The sequence below is a fragment of the Callithrix jacchus genome, chromosome 16 (assembly GCF_049354715.1).
Source record: "Callithrix jacchus isolate 240 chromosome 16, calJac240_pri, whole genome shotgun sequence".
NCBI classification, from domain to species: domain Eukaryota; kingdom Metazoa; phylum Chordata; class Mammalia; order Primates; family Cebidae; genus Callithrix; species Callithrix jacchus.
The window spans coordinates 56,603,166-56,620,914 of NC_133517.1; the positions used below are offsets into that span (position 1 = coordinate 56,603,166).

The window sequence follows — 17,749 nt, forward strand, 5'->3', positions numbered from 1 at the left end:
GATATAGTGGTAAAAGGATCAATACAACAACAAGAGCTAACGATCCTAACACCCAGATACATAGAGACTTAGATTCAATGAGCCAGAAAATTAATAAGGATATCAAGGACTTGAACTCAGATCCGGAACAAGTAAACTTAATAAATATTTATAGAGCCCTCCACTTCAAATACATAAAATATACATTCTTGTCAATACCACATCACACCTACTCATAGGTTTAAATGAAACATTGATTGGCCATTATTAATACCCATTTTTTTTTTTCAGAATAAAGCAATATTTTCGTTCACCCTCCCTCTCTCTCTTCCTCTTTCTTTCTCTCCTTTACTCATTTTTTTTTTCTTTCCTTCTCTCAAAAGAAGAAATTAACTTGTAAACCTCTAGATCCAGGTCGGCAATGTCTCTCTCATTGCTTGAATTCCTTCCTTCCCCTCCCTCCCTCCCTCCCTCCCTCCCCCCCTTCCTCCCTTCCTCCCTTCCTTCCTTCCCCTCCCTCCCTCCCTCCCTCCCTCCCCCCCTTCCTCCCTTCCTCCCTTCCTTCCTTCCTTCCTTCCTCCCTTCCTTCCTCCCTTTCTTCCTTCTTCCCTCCCTTACTGCCTTCCTCCCTTCCTCCTTCCCTCCAAAAAAAAAAAAAAAAAAAAAAATAAGTAGATGAGTCAACATTTTTAAAGTACTTGGAAGAAGGCTTGGCACAGAGTTAGCATTAACCTGGTATCATCATGTCAAAATAATCATATTTCCATTATTATTAGTGTTGCTATTATGCTATTTTGTGACTGGCACATAGTACTCAATAAGTGCTAGGTATTGTTATTGTCCTCATTTTACAGATGAAGAAACTGAAGTTCAGGATGTTGAAATGATTTTCTTTGTCTCACAGGCAGAACTGGGGCTCCTTTGGATCTTCTAGTTACATATTCAGTGCCTTCCGCAGTTTCCCCAGAGTTCCTCAAGAATAACGGAAGGGAGGTATAGTAATTGTTAAGAAACTTTGCAAAGAAAGTGAATAATGCCAATACCATCACCTTTTGAAATTTGTTTGTATTTCCTGTTTTCTGTCTTCAGAAGGTGATTAGGTTTATTATGACTAATATTTCTTTAATCTTAATGAAGTCATAATTTTTGTTGATAGACTAAAATTTCTGAAAATTTGTTTTTGTGGTGGAAACAGCAAGACAATGACAGAAATAGTAATTAGTAATCTTACTGGAAATAAGCTCAGTATAAGATACCTGACATTCTAAAGTTAGGATATATTGTAATTATCAAGTGCTAATTGGAGGAACCATATTGTAAAAGTGTCGAAGTTATTTAAATCTGTAACTGATTAATGCAAGCATAACAGAGGTGAAGGATGATATATTTAGAAATATACATGTTCTATAATGTGAATAATAATAATTTTTTTTACATTACTCCTGTCCACTGGCATGAAAGCATTTATTAGTGCTTTACTTTGCCAAGAAGTGCAGCCTTGATGTTTGGTATTCCTTAAGAGAGACAAGATTATGACAATTAGATGAGAAATGTGAAAGTCAGGCTGGTGTTTCTTTGAACTGATTTTGGTGACATTTCATCTCCTAATAGTTCAATTCCAGGGGCCTTCTCATACATGACCAGGCCAGATTGGACAAAACTGTCCATCGTGTGAAGGGGTTTGGAGTTCCCTTTGATGCTTACTGATCTTGTTATAACATTGTTTGCAACCCTAATGGTTTTATCTAATCCCACACGCTATTTTCATTTGTACTTTGTTAAAATTTGTGGTGAAAATTTCAATAAGAGTATCAGAGTACTACAATCATGTGATTTATTTTTTATGTGGGGTGAGTGAGGAGAGACAGTTCACATGATGTTCGTAGACTTTATGTCAGTTTTTATTTTCTCATATTCTTGAGAAAGCAAGGTTTTCATAATGTTTAATTCAGTTATTTATTCAATAAATATGTACTAAGCCTTCGTGCTGTACTGAGATCTGGAAGTGAAGCAGTGCCCAGGATGGAGGCAAGCTATACTGTCACTTATATCCAGCACATACATATACCTTCTCTGTGGCCATGGGCTTGAAAAGAAAACAGAAATTCTCTTTGCCATCTTTTCATTACTTAGAGGTAATAGGAGGGTGGGTGGGATGTGGCCTACCCATCTTACCGTTTTAGGAACGCCCTGGAGACGGTATGTACAGAACAGACAGAATTTCCTTCTGTCATGGAGCTTGCATGGTAGTGGGGGCAGCCAGGCAATAATTTGAATGTTTAAGTAAATCATGAGGTGTTTTAGAAGGCGTAAGTGCTTTGGGAATAAAGTGAAGCAGGGAGAGCAGATGGGCCATCCAGTTTCAGATGGGGTGGTCTGGATAGGCCTTGTCGAGTAGGCAACATTTGAACAAAGATGTGGCAGGGGAAAGGGAGCAAGCCATGTGGATAATGCGGGGCAAGAGTGTCCCACATAGAAGGACAAGCAGTGCTGAGGAGGGCAGGGAGTGGCAAGGAGGTCAGTGTGGTTGGTGCCAAGGAAACTAGGGAATCCTTGGTGATGAGGCCAAGAGAGGGGAGCCATATCATACACGGCCTTGCAGACTGTGCTAAGTATGTAGGTGCTGATTCTGGAAAAGTTGGAGGACTGTTGGTGAGTTTTAGGCAGAGGAGTAAAATTGTGTGATTGATGTTTTGGAAGGATCAGTGCACAATTCAGAAGGGTTCTGAATAGAGTGTAAGGTAGCCAGAGCTGGAGCAGAGAAACCAGGTAGGAGGCCTGTGGCTGTAATCCGGGCAGCCTGGGCTGGGGTGAGGGCAGGAGATGTGGTAAGAAATACGTATGTTCTGGCTATATCTTAAAGGTAAAGGGTAGGAGTTTACTTTTCAAGTAGGATTTACCAGAATTCCTTTAAAATATGCCAATACTAAAAGAGTTTGATGTAAAGATCAGAGAACTTTTAAATAAATGGGTGGCTTTAGAATTCAAAAGTAAGAGAACATAGAGGACTACTTACTCTTTTCACTTATGTTGCCATTAACTGTAGTCTATTTCTGTTCTTTTCAAGATGTCCCTGGATTAGGAATTTGAAAGAATAATTTGTCTTTAATATTTAGCAGGAATAAAATTATAATCGCTGTATCGCCAGACTAGCTAGTACTTGCCTCGTCTTGCAGCTCTTTGACCTTGGACAAGTTGCTTGACTTTTCTGAACTTCGTTTTCCTCTTCTATGAAAACAGGGAAATAGCTGCTTCACTGAGATTGTGTTATGGATTAAATGCAGTTATTTTATATATAACTATAGTTGCTCAATAAAGGGTATAGGTTATTGTTCACAATATCACTTGTATTCTCTTCAGCTTTTCTCAGTGGTGTGAGTTGGATCTTAACATTTCCATAAGTGCTCCTTCAGTCTGGTCTCTGCTTAAGTCACCTTGGTCTCTGGCCTGTAGAATTTATGCTCTTTCGTATCTTATCTTCCCGTACTCTCAAGATCTTGTACATTAGGAGATGATATTTGGATGTTGAAATAAATTATGAAGTAGTTGCAGGGTTAGTAGAGAAAGCCCCATCTACTGGTCACTTTAAAGTCATAGAGACTGGGTTCATCCCTATCCCTCATTTTCTACATTCCCTTTTCTTGTTTGTCCTCTCCTCTCTGTTCCGCTACTGCATTAGCTCCAGATACCACCACCCTATGCTTATACCACTCTAACTCCTGCTCAGTTGGTCCTGTGGCAGCTGTTCAGTCTGACTCAAAAATCCTTCCTGGGGTGGGGTGAAGACCCTGGCATCTTAGATGAGCAAGTGGGCTTAGTAACTCCTTTGCCTCTTCTGAGTCATATGACCCTGTCTTTAGTTAGTGCTCTCATTTTTAAAAGAAACATAATACCAAGTTTGCTTAAAAGATGTGAAAATTACATATAATCAGTACTTAGTGTGTAGAATATAATTGTGGGTAATTAATGACGGTAGCTTTTTTTTTTTTTTTTTTTTTTAGCTTTTGAGATTTGTAAGTTCCAAGATGGACTCAATTTGCTTGGAGTATTTGTACAATCTGTTAGTCAGTGGCTCAGATTAAACTCTAGTCTATTCTCACAGGAGTATGTCAGATATGCTTGCTGGTGGATGTGCTCTTATCCTTCCCATCATTGCAGTCGCCCTTTACAGTCTTGGTCTCTTTGTAATGGTGGAGGCTGGGGATATTTTTTGTGTTTTCTAGTTGATCTGTTGCTTGTTTCCTCTGTTCTTTTCCTCACTAGCTTGCTTGTGTCTTACTGGAGCCTTTTTTTCCCAGTATTCCCTGGGGTCAGAGTTCACGCTGGTGAATGATGTGTTTTCAGTGGAGCATAGAAGAGGTCGCTTGAACTCTGGCTTCTGTTAGGAACCCGAAAGTCAATCTAGAGACAAAGCCATCATCAAGAGTAGCATGTTAGAAATGAAACAACTTTTTTGGGGCATCACTGGGCACAAATAAGCCTCTTGTTCTTCTCAGCCCTTATTAAGCTATTGTTTTCAGAAGTTAGTGACTTCATAAACAATGCCTAGGCTATTTTCACTGTTAAGTAAAATACTTGATTTTTGATTGGTTTATACAAGTGTATTACTAACAGAATTACCCACATTCAGGAAAGCTAGAACTGTATAGAGCCTCAGTTTGTCTTATGTATGTTTGGAGAACAAAGGCACCAGGAGCATAGTTACTAATTATCTTACTGCTGAAGTGGAATGTGTTCAGATGGCCAAATTTTTGAGATGGCCTTGACTGTCTCACAGTTTGAATGGAAAAACTAAGTAGCTTTGCATTTTAAAAAGTTACTAGTATCAGATTGTAAGGGTGTTTTTTTGTCTTACTTCTTTAGTATGAGTTTATTACTTGCTGTGTTTTGAAACTAAGAAAGGAAATCATGTATCTTGGATTCCTAAATATTCCCTAAGCTAATTTTAAAGAGTGTGGCTACCTCAAATTCTTGATTTTATGTTTTGAGATATTTTTTAAAATTTATACTCTTACTATGAAAGTGACAACCAGGAAAAATATTTTACTACAAAAATATTTGGGTACCTAGAGACACAGAGACATAGATCAATCAGGATTTTTTTTTTCCCCCAGAAAGGATTTTTATTTCATCCAAGTAACTATTTTAACTCTAAGGTCAGAATTAGGTTAGTAAAATGACTTTGAAAACAAAAATGGTTTGAGAAGCCATGTACAGACATGATCTGGGTCAGACTTGATTTTCAGCTTACTCAATTTTAGAATTGGTTGTCAGTTTTGTAAACAGAAGACTGCCGGATGAATTGAACAGAAGGGTGAGATTAGCATATTAATAAGTTACTGGCTACTGGCCTTCTTTTTCTCCTCTCTCTTTTCCCTCCCTCTTTCTCCGTCCCTGAATGAATTTAGGAACACAGACCCATGGGGTCACATTACTAGCTGGTTTCATTCTGTTCTGTAGCTTAATCTAGCCAGGATGGTCTGTGTTTCAGATTGCGGAAGCATGAGAAGATTCTGTAACTGAGAGGCATCCTTCAAGCTGCTGGAAAATATTACAGAAGGAACACCTCCCAAATTTTGCTTCAAACTCTGAAAAAAGGAGCCCACAGGGGAACCTTAGTCTTGCTTGTGGATCGAAGCAAATACTATCACAGCGAGGAACTGGGACTTTGTGTGCGGACTCCTGGCTTGATCTTTATAGCATTGGGTGTATGTTGTTGGAACTGGCAGGCCAAGAGGCCCTGAAACCAGCAGGTGCCATCTATATGGAGAAAAGCGGCTGTAGTCCATTTCCAGTGTGTTGGGCTAAAGGTATAAATAACTTAAAAATATGTTTAGTTTTATTAAATTCATGCTTTTGTACCAAAAAGGTGGATAAATGTTTTTCAGAATTTATTTCAATAGATTTACAGTTAAAATTTGAGGGAAAATGGAAATTGATTTGGTATGGGTTTACAGCTATTACATAAAACCAGTTAGATAGCTTTTCAAATAGTAAATGAAAATCTTTTTTAGGGAAAAGCATTTTGAGTTAAACTATCCTTTAATGCTCTATTCTGTGTCTCTTAAAAGTTTTATTTTTTCTTTTAATTAAGACATGTATTTATTCTGTAATATGGAAGTTTTAGGAAATAAAGAGGAATTTTAACTTAAATTTTAGGAAATAAAAGAGAGACTGTAGGATTTTCTTATTTTAAAAATTGGTTTCTTTTACCCACTGTAAAGATTGCATATTCAGTTTGAAACTCCATATTTTTGTAAGGTGGACTTAGGGATTCCATGCATAAACAATTTTCTTTTTTAATGTTAGGGTTTTTATTCCTATAAAAATGTGAATATAAAATATAGTATTTTCACGGTAATATTCAAGACTGTATTTGGGAAACATTTAAAAGTCAAAAATGCTATATAATGTGTGCATGACTAAAAGCAAATAAATTCAGCTGTTTTGCTTACAGTAGTAAAGAATATTTAAGTTAGGAGATAAAGTTCTTAAGAATATAATAAAAATATTCATTGTTATTTCAAATATATTTAAATATGTTACTCCACTTAGGAAAGATTTTTTAAAAGGAGGAACCTGTGCTGTTGTAAAAGGCTGCAATTTTATAAGTAGGGGTAGAGACTGATTCATTTTAGTTTTTAGGGTAAGAATTTTAGTACCACTGGGATTTTGGTGTGTTAGCACCAAACTACAGTTTTACCATTGAAGAGGTTTTTATTTATCTAGTTGTTCTTGTCATCTTTGATTCTTTCCTAGGCTTTTAAACATTTATAAAACATGTGATATTAGAACTATTTTAGTATTCACTTTGTTCACTTGAGTATGTAATTAGATATTCAGAGTAAATATTTTGCTGAGTAAAATTCACAGTCTTGGATTTTAAAGGGCTTCGGGAATGGGAACTTTTTACAATTTTAGTTTCTCAGCATCAGAAATGTATGGCATAAGCGAGTGTGATGAATAGCGTTCAGAGCCAAATAGTTCTATACTTGCTGAAAATTTTGGTCTTTTCCTAGATTTGCTGGGGTTCATTTGCATAATGCCACCTCCATTGTGTGATAACATTCTGTTAGCACTGATCATTAACAATAAGGCTGTCTGCTTTCCTTCACAAAGCCTAAGCTAGATTCAAGATCTACACATTCAGTACCAATGGGATATTAAATTATCAGCTACTGGTTTTCTTTTTATTCGGTGTGACTTTAAAACTGTGAACTTTGGAAGAAAAGAGAGATTGTAGTGTTTTTGCTCACCCCAAAGCAATTGATGGAAACAAGTTGTTTTCCAATTAAGTTTGCTGGCTGTCACAGCAAATGAGTAGAAGTATTTTAAACTGAAATATGCATTATGATAGAGTTAGGGTTGGGTGAGAGAGAACAGCGCTCACACGTGTAAAAGATAGGAAAAGGTAGAGACAGTGTCAAGGGTCAGAATCAGTTTCATGTGTAGGGCTGCAGCAAGCCATCTCCTCAGATGAATGGTTTTACCTTTGAGTTATTCAGAGGAGGTTCTCACAAAACCTAGGAGCTGTCATCCTGTCCCTTCTTGGTGCTGCACACACTGTTTCCACTGTGTTTGCCCAGTGTGTAGCTATCTTAGTAAACTACTTTTCTCTCTCCTCATGTTACTATTGTACCAGGACAGGAAGGCAGGAAACCTTGTTTTTGTGCTTGTTAATTTTGATCTGTGTGATAAGGACAAAGATCTTGGTGTATAGGAATTGTCTGAATTGGTTATATTCAAGTATAAAAGTTAGGACTTGTAGATAAAGACAAGTAAAAAGCTCAAATCCAAAGAATATACAAATGTCTCTCTGCAGTTAGACATTCTAAACCACACATTTGATTTTATCAGTTGCATTAACCTCAAAAAGCACAGCAGTGTCCCAATTTAAGAAGACACGTAAAATACCAGGACATGCTAAAAATAATAGAGTGGACTATATTTGTATACCTTGAACTGAAACCTTTAAGGTATCCTTAAAGCATTCTGGGGTGTTTTTTGAACCAAGCTCATTGTGCGGTTGAATTTAGTGTAAAGAATCCACCTAAGGTCCCATTCAAGGAAGATTACATTTTCAAGTATTCAAAAGGACTTTGATTTAACATGGGTTCAACTACATCATGATTTTCTAGGTTTAAAGACCGTTTTGAGTCAGAATGTTGAATTAAATGTAAATGTTGACAGTGCTCTTTTAGGTTATAAGGCTATCAAGTGCAGAAAGCCCTGTTTGGGAAATTATTTGATTATATTGGTTTTTACATTTTTTTATTTTATCTTTTTGAATGGCCGGGGAGAACTAAAGAGTGTCAGATTTGGTTGTTAAATCCTGATCTGTTCTCTTTTTTTATTTCTCTCAGCTTTGGGCCATTGTCCTGTTGCTCATTAATAGCACAATTATTTTGGCTTTTCAGTGCCTGGAACACCCCAAACTCTTCCTTTCAGGCCTTTACACCTTCTGTTGCACCTTCCTGGAATCATGATCTCTGCATTCTCTTAATAGCCAACACCTACCTCCTAGAATCATGATCTCTGCATTCTTCTACTAGCCAACTCCTTTTAGGTCTCAGCTTAAATGAGCTCCATGAGGAAGTAGGAGTCTTCATCTTTTACTCGCTGCTATATGCCAGGTATACTGGGTTTGGCACATAATAGGTGCTTGTTAAATATTTGTTGAATGAATAAATGACTAGTGTACAAATAAACATACATATCTCTGAGTAGAATGCATGGTAGTTTTATTAAAATGCAAATATTACCGTGGGAATCTCGCTCCAGTGCTCCCATTCCCCTCAGTCTAAGCCAGGTTTTCTCTCATGTTCCCTCCTATATCCATTTTCTTCTGGTCTTGTGTAGTGATTTATCATTATATATTTTACTTGTTTGGATTTCTGTCTTCTATCAGACTGTAAAGTTAACAGAGATAATGTCTGTTGTTTTCCTTCTTGACAAATAGTTGACACAATAGTTATTACTTTAATGAATGAATACATTTTATATAGGGTGCATTTTGTTGAAGATCTGAAGGAAATACTGGAGTTAGTCAAATGGCTACTTGGGAGAAGAAAATTCCAAGTTGATTGTATACGTAGAGCAAACGCTCTTGCTGGGGAGAATGGCTGGAAGGGAGTGAATTGGGGTTATGACCATATTTCCAATTCTTCATGAACCGGAGACACAGGCATGGGTTAAAAGTGAGGCCCACTAGAAAGAAGCTGCAGTTTGCAGATCAATATTAATCCACATTCTTAAAAATAGCTCCCTGAGAGGAGTGAATTGGCCTTTAAGTATCCTCCTGTGGGAAACATGCCTCCTTCTGGTTCTCTCAACAGATATCGTAACAGAAAGACTGTGGTGAACTCTCCCTTTTCATTTCTGTTTTGAGTATTAGTAACACCAGCTCATCCATAAACATAAGGCAATGGGTATTAAACCTTATCTCTCATATTCTTTTTTCTTGTCCTCATTATTAGTATTTGGTGAAGAGGCAGCTAGTTTTGCCTAATTTTTTTCATCTTTGTATATAGTTTTACAGCTGTCGGTGGATAAGTTTTTGTTGTTTGTTTTTTGGAGACCAAGTTTTGCTCTTGTCACCAGTTGGAGTGCGGTGGCACGAGCTCAGCTTTCTGCAGCCTCTGCCTCCTGGGTTCAAGTGATTCTCCTGCCTCAGCCTCCCGAGTAGCTGGGATTACAAGCACCCGCTACCACTGTCTGCAAATTTTTATATATTTTTAAGTAGAGACGGGGTTTTTATCATGTTGGCCAGGCTGGTCTCAAACTCGACCTCAGGTAATCTGCTTGCCTCAGCCTCCCAAAGTGCTGGGATTACAGGTGTGAGCCACTGCGCCTGACCCGGATATGGGGTTTTTGCTCAAATATGACCTTCTAAGTGAAGGAGAATAACAACATGCCCCATATTGTGCTTACTGACCCAGTGTTCCATGTGTTTAGCACACCCATTCCCAGCCTCCTAAGTGTCCTGGTTTGGGCAATAAATTATATGAGAACCCTAAAGTGTGTCCTTCTTTGATCACACCATGTATGTGTGTGTGTACCTATATATGTATATGGCAGGGTCTCGCTCTGTCACCCAGGCTGGTCTCAAACTCACAGGCTCAAGCAATCCGCCCACCTCAGCCTCACAAAGTGCTGAGATTACAGGTACGCACCACCACACCCAGCCGGATTACACTATTTAAAATGGACTCATCCTCCTGCCATCATTGTACCCCCATCCCTGTTATCTGCCTTGTCTTTCTGTTTGCTCTTAACCACTATTTGACATACTCTATGGTTTATTTATTTACTTGTTTGGTTTAGCCTGTCCGCCAGTGACATATACACCCTATGAGACAAGGAGAACCTGTTTTGCTCATTGCTGCATTCCCAGTGCCTAAGACATAGTAGACACTACTTTAAACAGATGAATGAATTAAATCCTGTCTTCTGGGAGCAACAGAGGTTTCAGTCATTAGGAGAGTCATGGAAATTTTTGTGGAAATTAAAAAACACTTGTCTACAAAGAAGAGAACAACATATACTGGGATTTACTTGAGGGTGGAAGGTGAGAGGAAGGAGAGGAGCAAAAAAAAATAATTGTTGGGTACTAAGCTTAATACCTGGATGATGAAGTAATCTGTACACCAAACCCCAGGGCACAAGTTTACCTGTATGACAAACCTTCACATCAGTGAGACGGTAACAACCCCCGGCAATTGTATGTTCTTGTTTTAACTTTTATGTAAGTTCATAATGGAGTTGCAGACTGATGGTGTATTTTCAGTTTAGGAAAAACCCCAATTTTTTTTTTATAGGACAGGATTTAGGGGAAATTTTAAAATGAACATTTGTGTTTAATTTGGTTATTGGATTAAGAATACATTTTATATATACCAGATGTTACCATAGTAAGACTAGTCATCTTTGGTTTTCTTTTTTAACGAGCATTCATAAAGACAATGGGGGATAACAGGAAAGATGTTGTTTAAGATTCCATGGGAGGGTCTCAGTGGATTTCTGTTTGAAGAATGTCCCTACTTTGAACTCGCCTTAGAAACTTCACTTCATCCTTCTTTAACAGCTATTATTGTCTGTTGAATGCTAACTTTGTTTCATATATGTTGCTAAATACTTTATTATTTCAACTCCCACTTTACAGATATGGAACTGTGGTGATTTAAGAATCGTGTAGTTGTGAGGAGCTAAGCACAGTCTTTGTTATTAAATGACAGATACTGCTCCCCTTCAAGATCTTGTTCACATGTCACTGCCTATAAAGGTTTTCTTGATAGGTACTACTTCAGCCTTCTTCAGTTGTAGGCTAAGATACTAGATTGGGCTTGCTCCTCTAAATTCTTATTTTGGGGATTTAGGTGAAGTTTTAGCTGTCCTGTAATCTATAGGGTCTTGCTCACGGAAAGCACATAGTGGCTCAAGGTAGAGATTATTTAGTCTTGAAATTCTGAAGACTATACTTCACTACGTAAAGTCTTCGAAGCCCTAAGAGTTGAAATGCTATTGTAATAGATTATCTATTTTCCTTACTGTGGGTTGTCTGCATATACAGTTTCACATATCTTTTCTTTCATTCTTTTTTTAAATTATACTTTAAGTTCTGGGGTACATGTGTAGATTGTGCAGGATTGTTACATAGGTACACACATGCCATGGTGTTTTGCTGCCTCCATCCCCCCATCACCTACATTAGGTATTTCTCCTACTGTTAACCCTCCCCAATCTCCCTACCCCCCCTGCTGTCCCTCACTTAGCCCCCGCATCTTTCAGAAGACCCTAGTGTGTGTTGTTCCCCTCCCTGTGTCCAGGTGTTCTCATTGTCCAACACCCACTTATGAGTGAGAACATGCAGTGTTTGGTTTTCTGTTCTTGTGTCAGTTTGCTGAGAATGATGGTTTCCAGCTTCATCCATGTCCCTGCAAAGGACATGAACTCATCCTTTTTTATGTCTTTTTTTTTTTTTTTTTTAAATGACAGTCTCCCTGTGTTGCCCAGGCTGGAGTGCAGTGGTACAATCTCAGCTCAATGCCTCTGCTTCCTGGAGTCAAGTGATTCTCCTGCCTCAGCCTCTCAAGTAGCTGAAATTAAAGGTGCATGACACCAAACCCAGCTAATTTGTGTATTTGCAGTAGAGACAGGGTTTCACCATGTTGGCCAGGCTGCTCTTGAACTCCTAACCTCACGTGATACGCCCTCCTTAGCCTCCCAAAGTGCTGGGATTACAGGTGCGAGCCGCTGTGCCCAGCCCAGTTTCACATATTTTATTATGGAAAATTTCTGGTAAAACATGGTATGTTGAATGCATTTTTATATTCAACATTGAGAATTGAGTGAAATTTGGCATGTCTTCTCTCTCCTTGGCTCCTGGAATCCTGGTAAGAGACTGAAACGTTCTTTTCTGTGGAGACTGGTCTTAGCAAAGGGCTCGATTTGGACGTCAGGAGAATTGGCCCCTTCAGAAAGGCTTTGATATGATATAGTTTGGCTATATCCCCACCCAAATCTCATCTTGAATTCCCACATGCGGGAGGAACCTGGTAGGAGGTAATTGAATCATGGGGGCAAGTCTTTCCCACGCTGTTACCGTGATGTGAATAAGTCTCACAAGATCTGATGGTTTTATAAAGAGTAATTGCTCTACGCAAGCACTTTCTCTTACCCTGCTGTCATCCATATAAGTTGTGACTTGCTCCTCCTTGCCTTCCGCCAGCCATGACTGCCTCCCCGGCCATGTGGAACTGTAAGTCCATTGAACCTATTTTTCTTCCCAGTCTCAGGTTCATCTTTATCAGCAGTGTGAGAACAGACTAATAATACAGGCTGCTTCTCTGCTTAGCGCAACCACCAGCACATTGTCCTCACGTGTAGGGCCTTAAGCCAATGTTGGACAGCCAGATATTTAGAGACAGCCTCTGTTTTCAAAGTGTGAGACCAAAACAAACAGAATAAAACAACTTCTGCACAACAAGATGAAACAGCAGAAGGAAGCTGAAAGAAAAATGTTAAGATCTCCAGAAAGCTGAGAGATTTGCACCCAGGAAAGACAAATAGGAGTCTTTTCAAAAGTACTCCAGCTGGGTGCAGTGGTTCACATCTGTAATCCCAGCATTTTGGGAGGCTGAGGTGGGCAGATTGCTTGAGCCCAGGAGTTTGAGACCAGCCTGGGCAACATGGCAAAGCCCCATCTCTATCAAAAAATACAAAAATTAGCTGGGCATGGTCGTGTACACATGTAGTCTGAGCTACTCAGGAGGCTCAGGTGGGAGGATCACTTGAGCCTGGAAGGTCAGGGCTGCAGTGAGCCATGATCGTGCCACTGAACTCCAGTCTAGGCAATAGAGCAATACCCTATCTCAAAGAAAAATATGTCCAAAGAACATAACAGTTTAAGAATGCAGAAATGAACTCTGTAGAAGCAGTGGAAAGTAATGTCAAAGATAGCTCTCAGAACATGGAAAGGAAGAATGGACAGATTTAAGAGAAAAGAAAATAGGATAATGAATCCAGAAGATCTAACATACAATAATAAGAGTTGAAAATAATTAGTAATTATAACTAAGAAAAAAAGGATAAAAATCATCAGAGATGATGTAAGAATATTTCCCCAGACCACCAGCACATTGTACTGGTGGTTTCTGGTTTGAAGGTTTCCAAATAGTGAAACCCCTTTAGCTGCCTCTATGGCTTCCTCATAAGCCCTCTCCTCCTCCTCCTCCTCTGTTCTTTCTAGCACTCAGTGCAGGTATAATGTATTATAATAATTATGTAACAATTTTGGTCTTTTTCTTAATGCCTATTACAATTGTAATTTTTAATAGTACTTGTTACATTTGTGTTTGTCTCCTAATCAGGCTAAAAACTCTTAGAGTTGGATTACGTGTACATATTTGTAATAATTTACCTTCTTCTATATGAGCATACGTCTTACAGTGCCTAGCCTAGTATAGAAGGGGTCAATAAATATTTTTAGAGTTTATTAATCTGAGGGAGGTATGGCGCATTCATTTGTCTACAGGGTAAAGGCATGAATGAGTAAATGAAGCCAAATGGCTTTGCAATAGTAAGTTGCAGAGGGCTTTTGGCTGAGGCCAGTAGAGGGGTGCTGAGTACCGTGATGATGGGAAAGGGCTGCCATTGATTGGCATGTTTCCACACAGCAATATGGACCACTAGTTACAGGGTTTTCTGGAGAAGTGAGAAACCCAGTAGGCCCAGATGGAACAGGGCTTAGTTGAGCTGCAGAGAGGTTGATAGAGCTAGACTGCCTGGGTTGAGTTCTGTGTTCTAGATCCAAACATGTCTCTGAGATAATTGTGGTTTTGAATCCAAAGCACTGCAGTAAAGCAAATATTAAGTGTACAGTATCATTCTTTATTTAAAAAAAGTAATGCCATAATTTAAAAATACATGATTGTTTAAAAAAAAAAAAAGACTACTGATTTTTTAGTGAGCCTTCAGCGAGTCAGTCTTTTTTGCTGGTGGTGGGTCTTGCCTTGAGGTGGACCGAGGTGGTGGTTGCTGAGGGTTGGGGTGGCTTTGCAATTTTAAAAAAATGAGACGAGTGAAATTTGCTGCATCGACTGTACCTCACAATGATGTTTGATAGTATTTTAACTGTAATAGCACTTCTTTAAAATTAAAGTCAGGCCTCTCAAACCATGCCATTTCTTTATCAACTAAGTTTATGTAATCATTTACTGTCATTTCAACATTCTTCACGGCATCTTCATCGGGGGTAGAACCCTTCTCAAGAAACCACTTTCTTCACGCGTTCATAAGGAAGAATCCTTATTTGTTCAAGTTTTATCATGAGATTGCAGAAATTCAGTCATATCTTCAGGCTCCCCTTCTAATTCTAGTTTTCTGCTATTTGCCACTGCATCTACAATTATTTCCTCCAGTGAAGTCTTAAACCCCTCAAAGTCATCTGTGAGGGTTGGAATCAACTTCTTTCAAATTCCTGTTCATGTTGCTCTTTTTTTCCCTCTTGAGACAGAGTCTCACTGTGTTGCCCAGACTGGAGTGCAGTGGTGAAATCTCAGTTCACTGCAGCCTCCACCTCCCAGGTTCAAGTGATTCTCCTGCCTCAGCTTCCCAAGTAGCTGAGACCACAGGCTCCCGTCACCACACCTGGCTAAATTTTTGTTTTATTTTTAGTGGAGACAGGCTTTCACTGTATTGGCCAGGCTGGTCTTGAACTTCTACCTCATGATCCATCTACCTCAGCCTTCCAAAGTGCTGAGATTATAGGCATGAGCCACTGTGCCTGGCCCATGTTGCTATGTTGACCTCCTCCCATGAATCATGAATGTTTGTTAATATCATCTAGAATGGGGAATCCTTTCCAGAAGGTTTTCAAGGTACTTTGCCCAGATCCATCAGAGGAATCACTACCTATGGCAGCTATATCCTTACGAAATGTAATTCTTAAATAATAAGCCTTGAAGTCCAGATTACTCCTTGATCTGTGGGCTGCTGTATCAGTCCATTCTCACACTGCTATATAGAAACTACCTGAGACTGGGTAATTTAAAAGGAAAGAGGTTTAATTGACTCAACAGTTCCTCATGGCTGGGGAAGCCTCAGGAAACTTAAAATCATGGTGAAAGGCAGAAGGAAAGCATGACATGTCTTAACATGGCAGCAGGAGACAGGTGAGAGTGCAGGAAAAATTGCCACTTTTAAAACCATCAGGATTTCATGAGAACTCTCTTACTGTCACAAGAACAGCATGGGGGAACTGCCCTTATGATCCAATCATCACCTACCAGTTACCACCCTCACCGTGTGGGGATTACAATTGCTAGTAAGATTTGGGTGGGATACACAGCCAAACCATATCAGCTACAGAGTGTGCATTGTGTCAGGCAGGAAAACATTCATCTTCTGGTACATCTCCCTCATAGCTTTTGGATGACAGGAGTATTGTAAATGAGCAGTAATAGTTGGAAAGAAATCTTTTCTTCTGAGCAGTAGGTCTCAACAGTGGGCTTAAACTATTTAGTAAACCATACGGTAAACAGATGTGCTCTCATCAAGGCTTTGTTCTTCCATTTGTTAACCACAGGTAGAGTCGATTTAGTATCATTCTTAAGGGCCCTAAGATTTTCAGAATGGGAAATAAGTGTTGGCTTCAACTTAAAATCAACTGCATTAGGCCATAATAAGAGTCAGCCTGTCCTGTGAAGCTTTGAAGCCAGGCCATCAACTTCACCTCTAGCTATCAAAGTCTTAGATGGCATCTTTTGAGAGAAGACTTGTTTCTTCTTCATTGTGATATATAGTATAGCCACATTCACTAGTGATCTTAGCTAGATCTTTTGGACAACTTGGTGCAGTTTCTCCACCAACACTTGCTGCTTCATCTTGCACTTTTATGCTATGGAGATGGCTTTTTTCCTTTAACCTAATGAACCAATCTCTGCTAGCTTCAGACTTTTCTTCTATAGCTTCCTCACCTCCACTTACAGAATTGAAGATGGTCTTGCTCTGGATTAGGCTTTGGCTTAAGGGAATGTTGTAACTAGTTAGATCTTCTGTCCAGACCACCAAAACTTTCTCAGTGTTAGCAATACGGCTGTTCTACTTTTGTTTGTTTGTTTGTTTGAGACAGAGTCTTGTTGTGTTTCCCAGGTTGGAGTGCAGTGGCGCAGTGTCAGCTCACTGCCACCTCTGCTTCCAGGTTCAAGAGATTCTCCTGCTTCAGCCTCCCAAGTAGCTGGGACTATAGGTGCCTTCCACCACACCCGGCTATTTTCTTTTTTTGTATTTTTAGTAGAGATGGGGTTTCACTATGTTGGCCAGGCTGGTCTTGGACTCCTGACCTTGTGATCCACCCACCTCCGGTTCCCAAAGTGCTGGGATTACAGGCATGAACCACCATGGCCCAGCCTTTTGTGCTTCCTTATCATTTGTGTGTTCAGTGGAGTAGCATTTGTATTTCCTTCAATAACTTTTCCTTTGCATTCACAACTTGGCTTTTTGGCAAAAGAAGCCTACCTTTTGTCCCGTTTTAGCTTTCAACATGCTTTCTTCACTAGGCTTAATCATTTCTAGCTTTTTATTTAAAGTGAGAGGAATAGGACTCTTCATTTCACTTGAACACTTAGAGGCCATTGTAGGGTTATTATTAATTGGTCTAATTTCAATGTTATTGTGTGTCAGGGAATAGGGAAGCCTTAGGAGAAGGGGGAGAGATGAGGCAGCAGTGGGGTTGTGGAGCAGTTAGAATACACACATATCAACTAAGCTTAGTATCTTACATGGGTGCCATTTGTGGCACCCCAAGACAGTTATAATAGAAATATCAAATATGAATAACCGTAACAGATACAATAATATTGAAAAAGTTTGAAATATTGTGAGCATTACCAAAATGTAACACATTTGGTAAAGGTGGGCATATTGCTGTTGGAAAAATGATGCCCATGGACTTGATCGATGCAAGGTTACCACAAACCTTTAATTTTTTTTTTTTTTAAAGGCAGTTGGATGGATTGTCAATTGCTATGATTGTTTGGAAAAACAAATGGTACAGGGCAAGGAAAGAAAGTACAGGTTGAGTATCCCTAATCTGAAAATCTGAAGTCTGATATGCTCCCAAATACTCAGCTTTTTTTGAGTGCTGATATGATATGTTCAAGGGAAACTTGTTGGAGCACTTCAGGTTTTGTATTTTCTGATTTGGGATGCTCAACCAGTGAGTGTAATGCAAATATTCTAAAATCTGGAAAAATATGAAATCTGAAACTCT

The 17,749-nt window shown here is 39.1% G+C and overlaps 1 protein-coding gene across 48 annotated transcripts in view; it reads left to right on the plus strand.

Annotated features, from left to right (window-relative positions):
• Positions 1–17,749, plus strand: part of PTK2 (protein tyrosine kinase 2) — a 360,020-nt gene that overhangs the window by 83,796 nt on the left and 258,475 nt on the right. For 10 of the 48 annotated variants that reach the window (XM_078353046.1, XM_078353047.1, XM_078353048.1 and 7 more), the window contains exon 4: positions 5,471–5,789. The exons of 27 other annotated variants lie outside the window; for them this stretch is intronic. In XM_078353046.1, coding sequence (XP_078209172.1) covers positions 5,690–5,789 — 100 coding nt within the window. In that variant the 5' untranslated portion in view covers positions 5,471–5,689. Of the gene's footprint in view, positions 1–883; positions 973–5,470; positions 5,790–17,749 lie in introns of all 48 variants that reach the window. 11 more of the 48 variants (XM_078353054.1, XM_078353063.1, XM_078353061.1 and 8 more) reach the window with 2 other exon arrangements.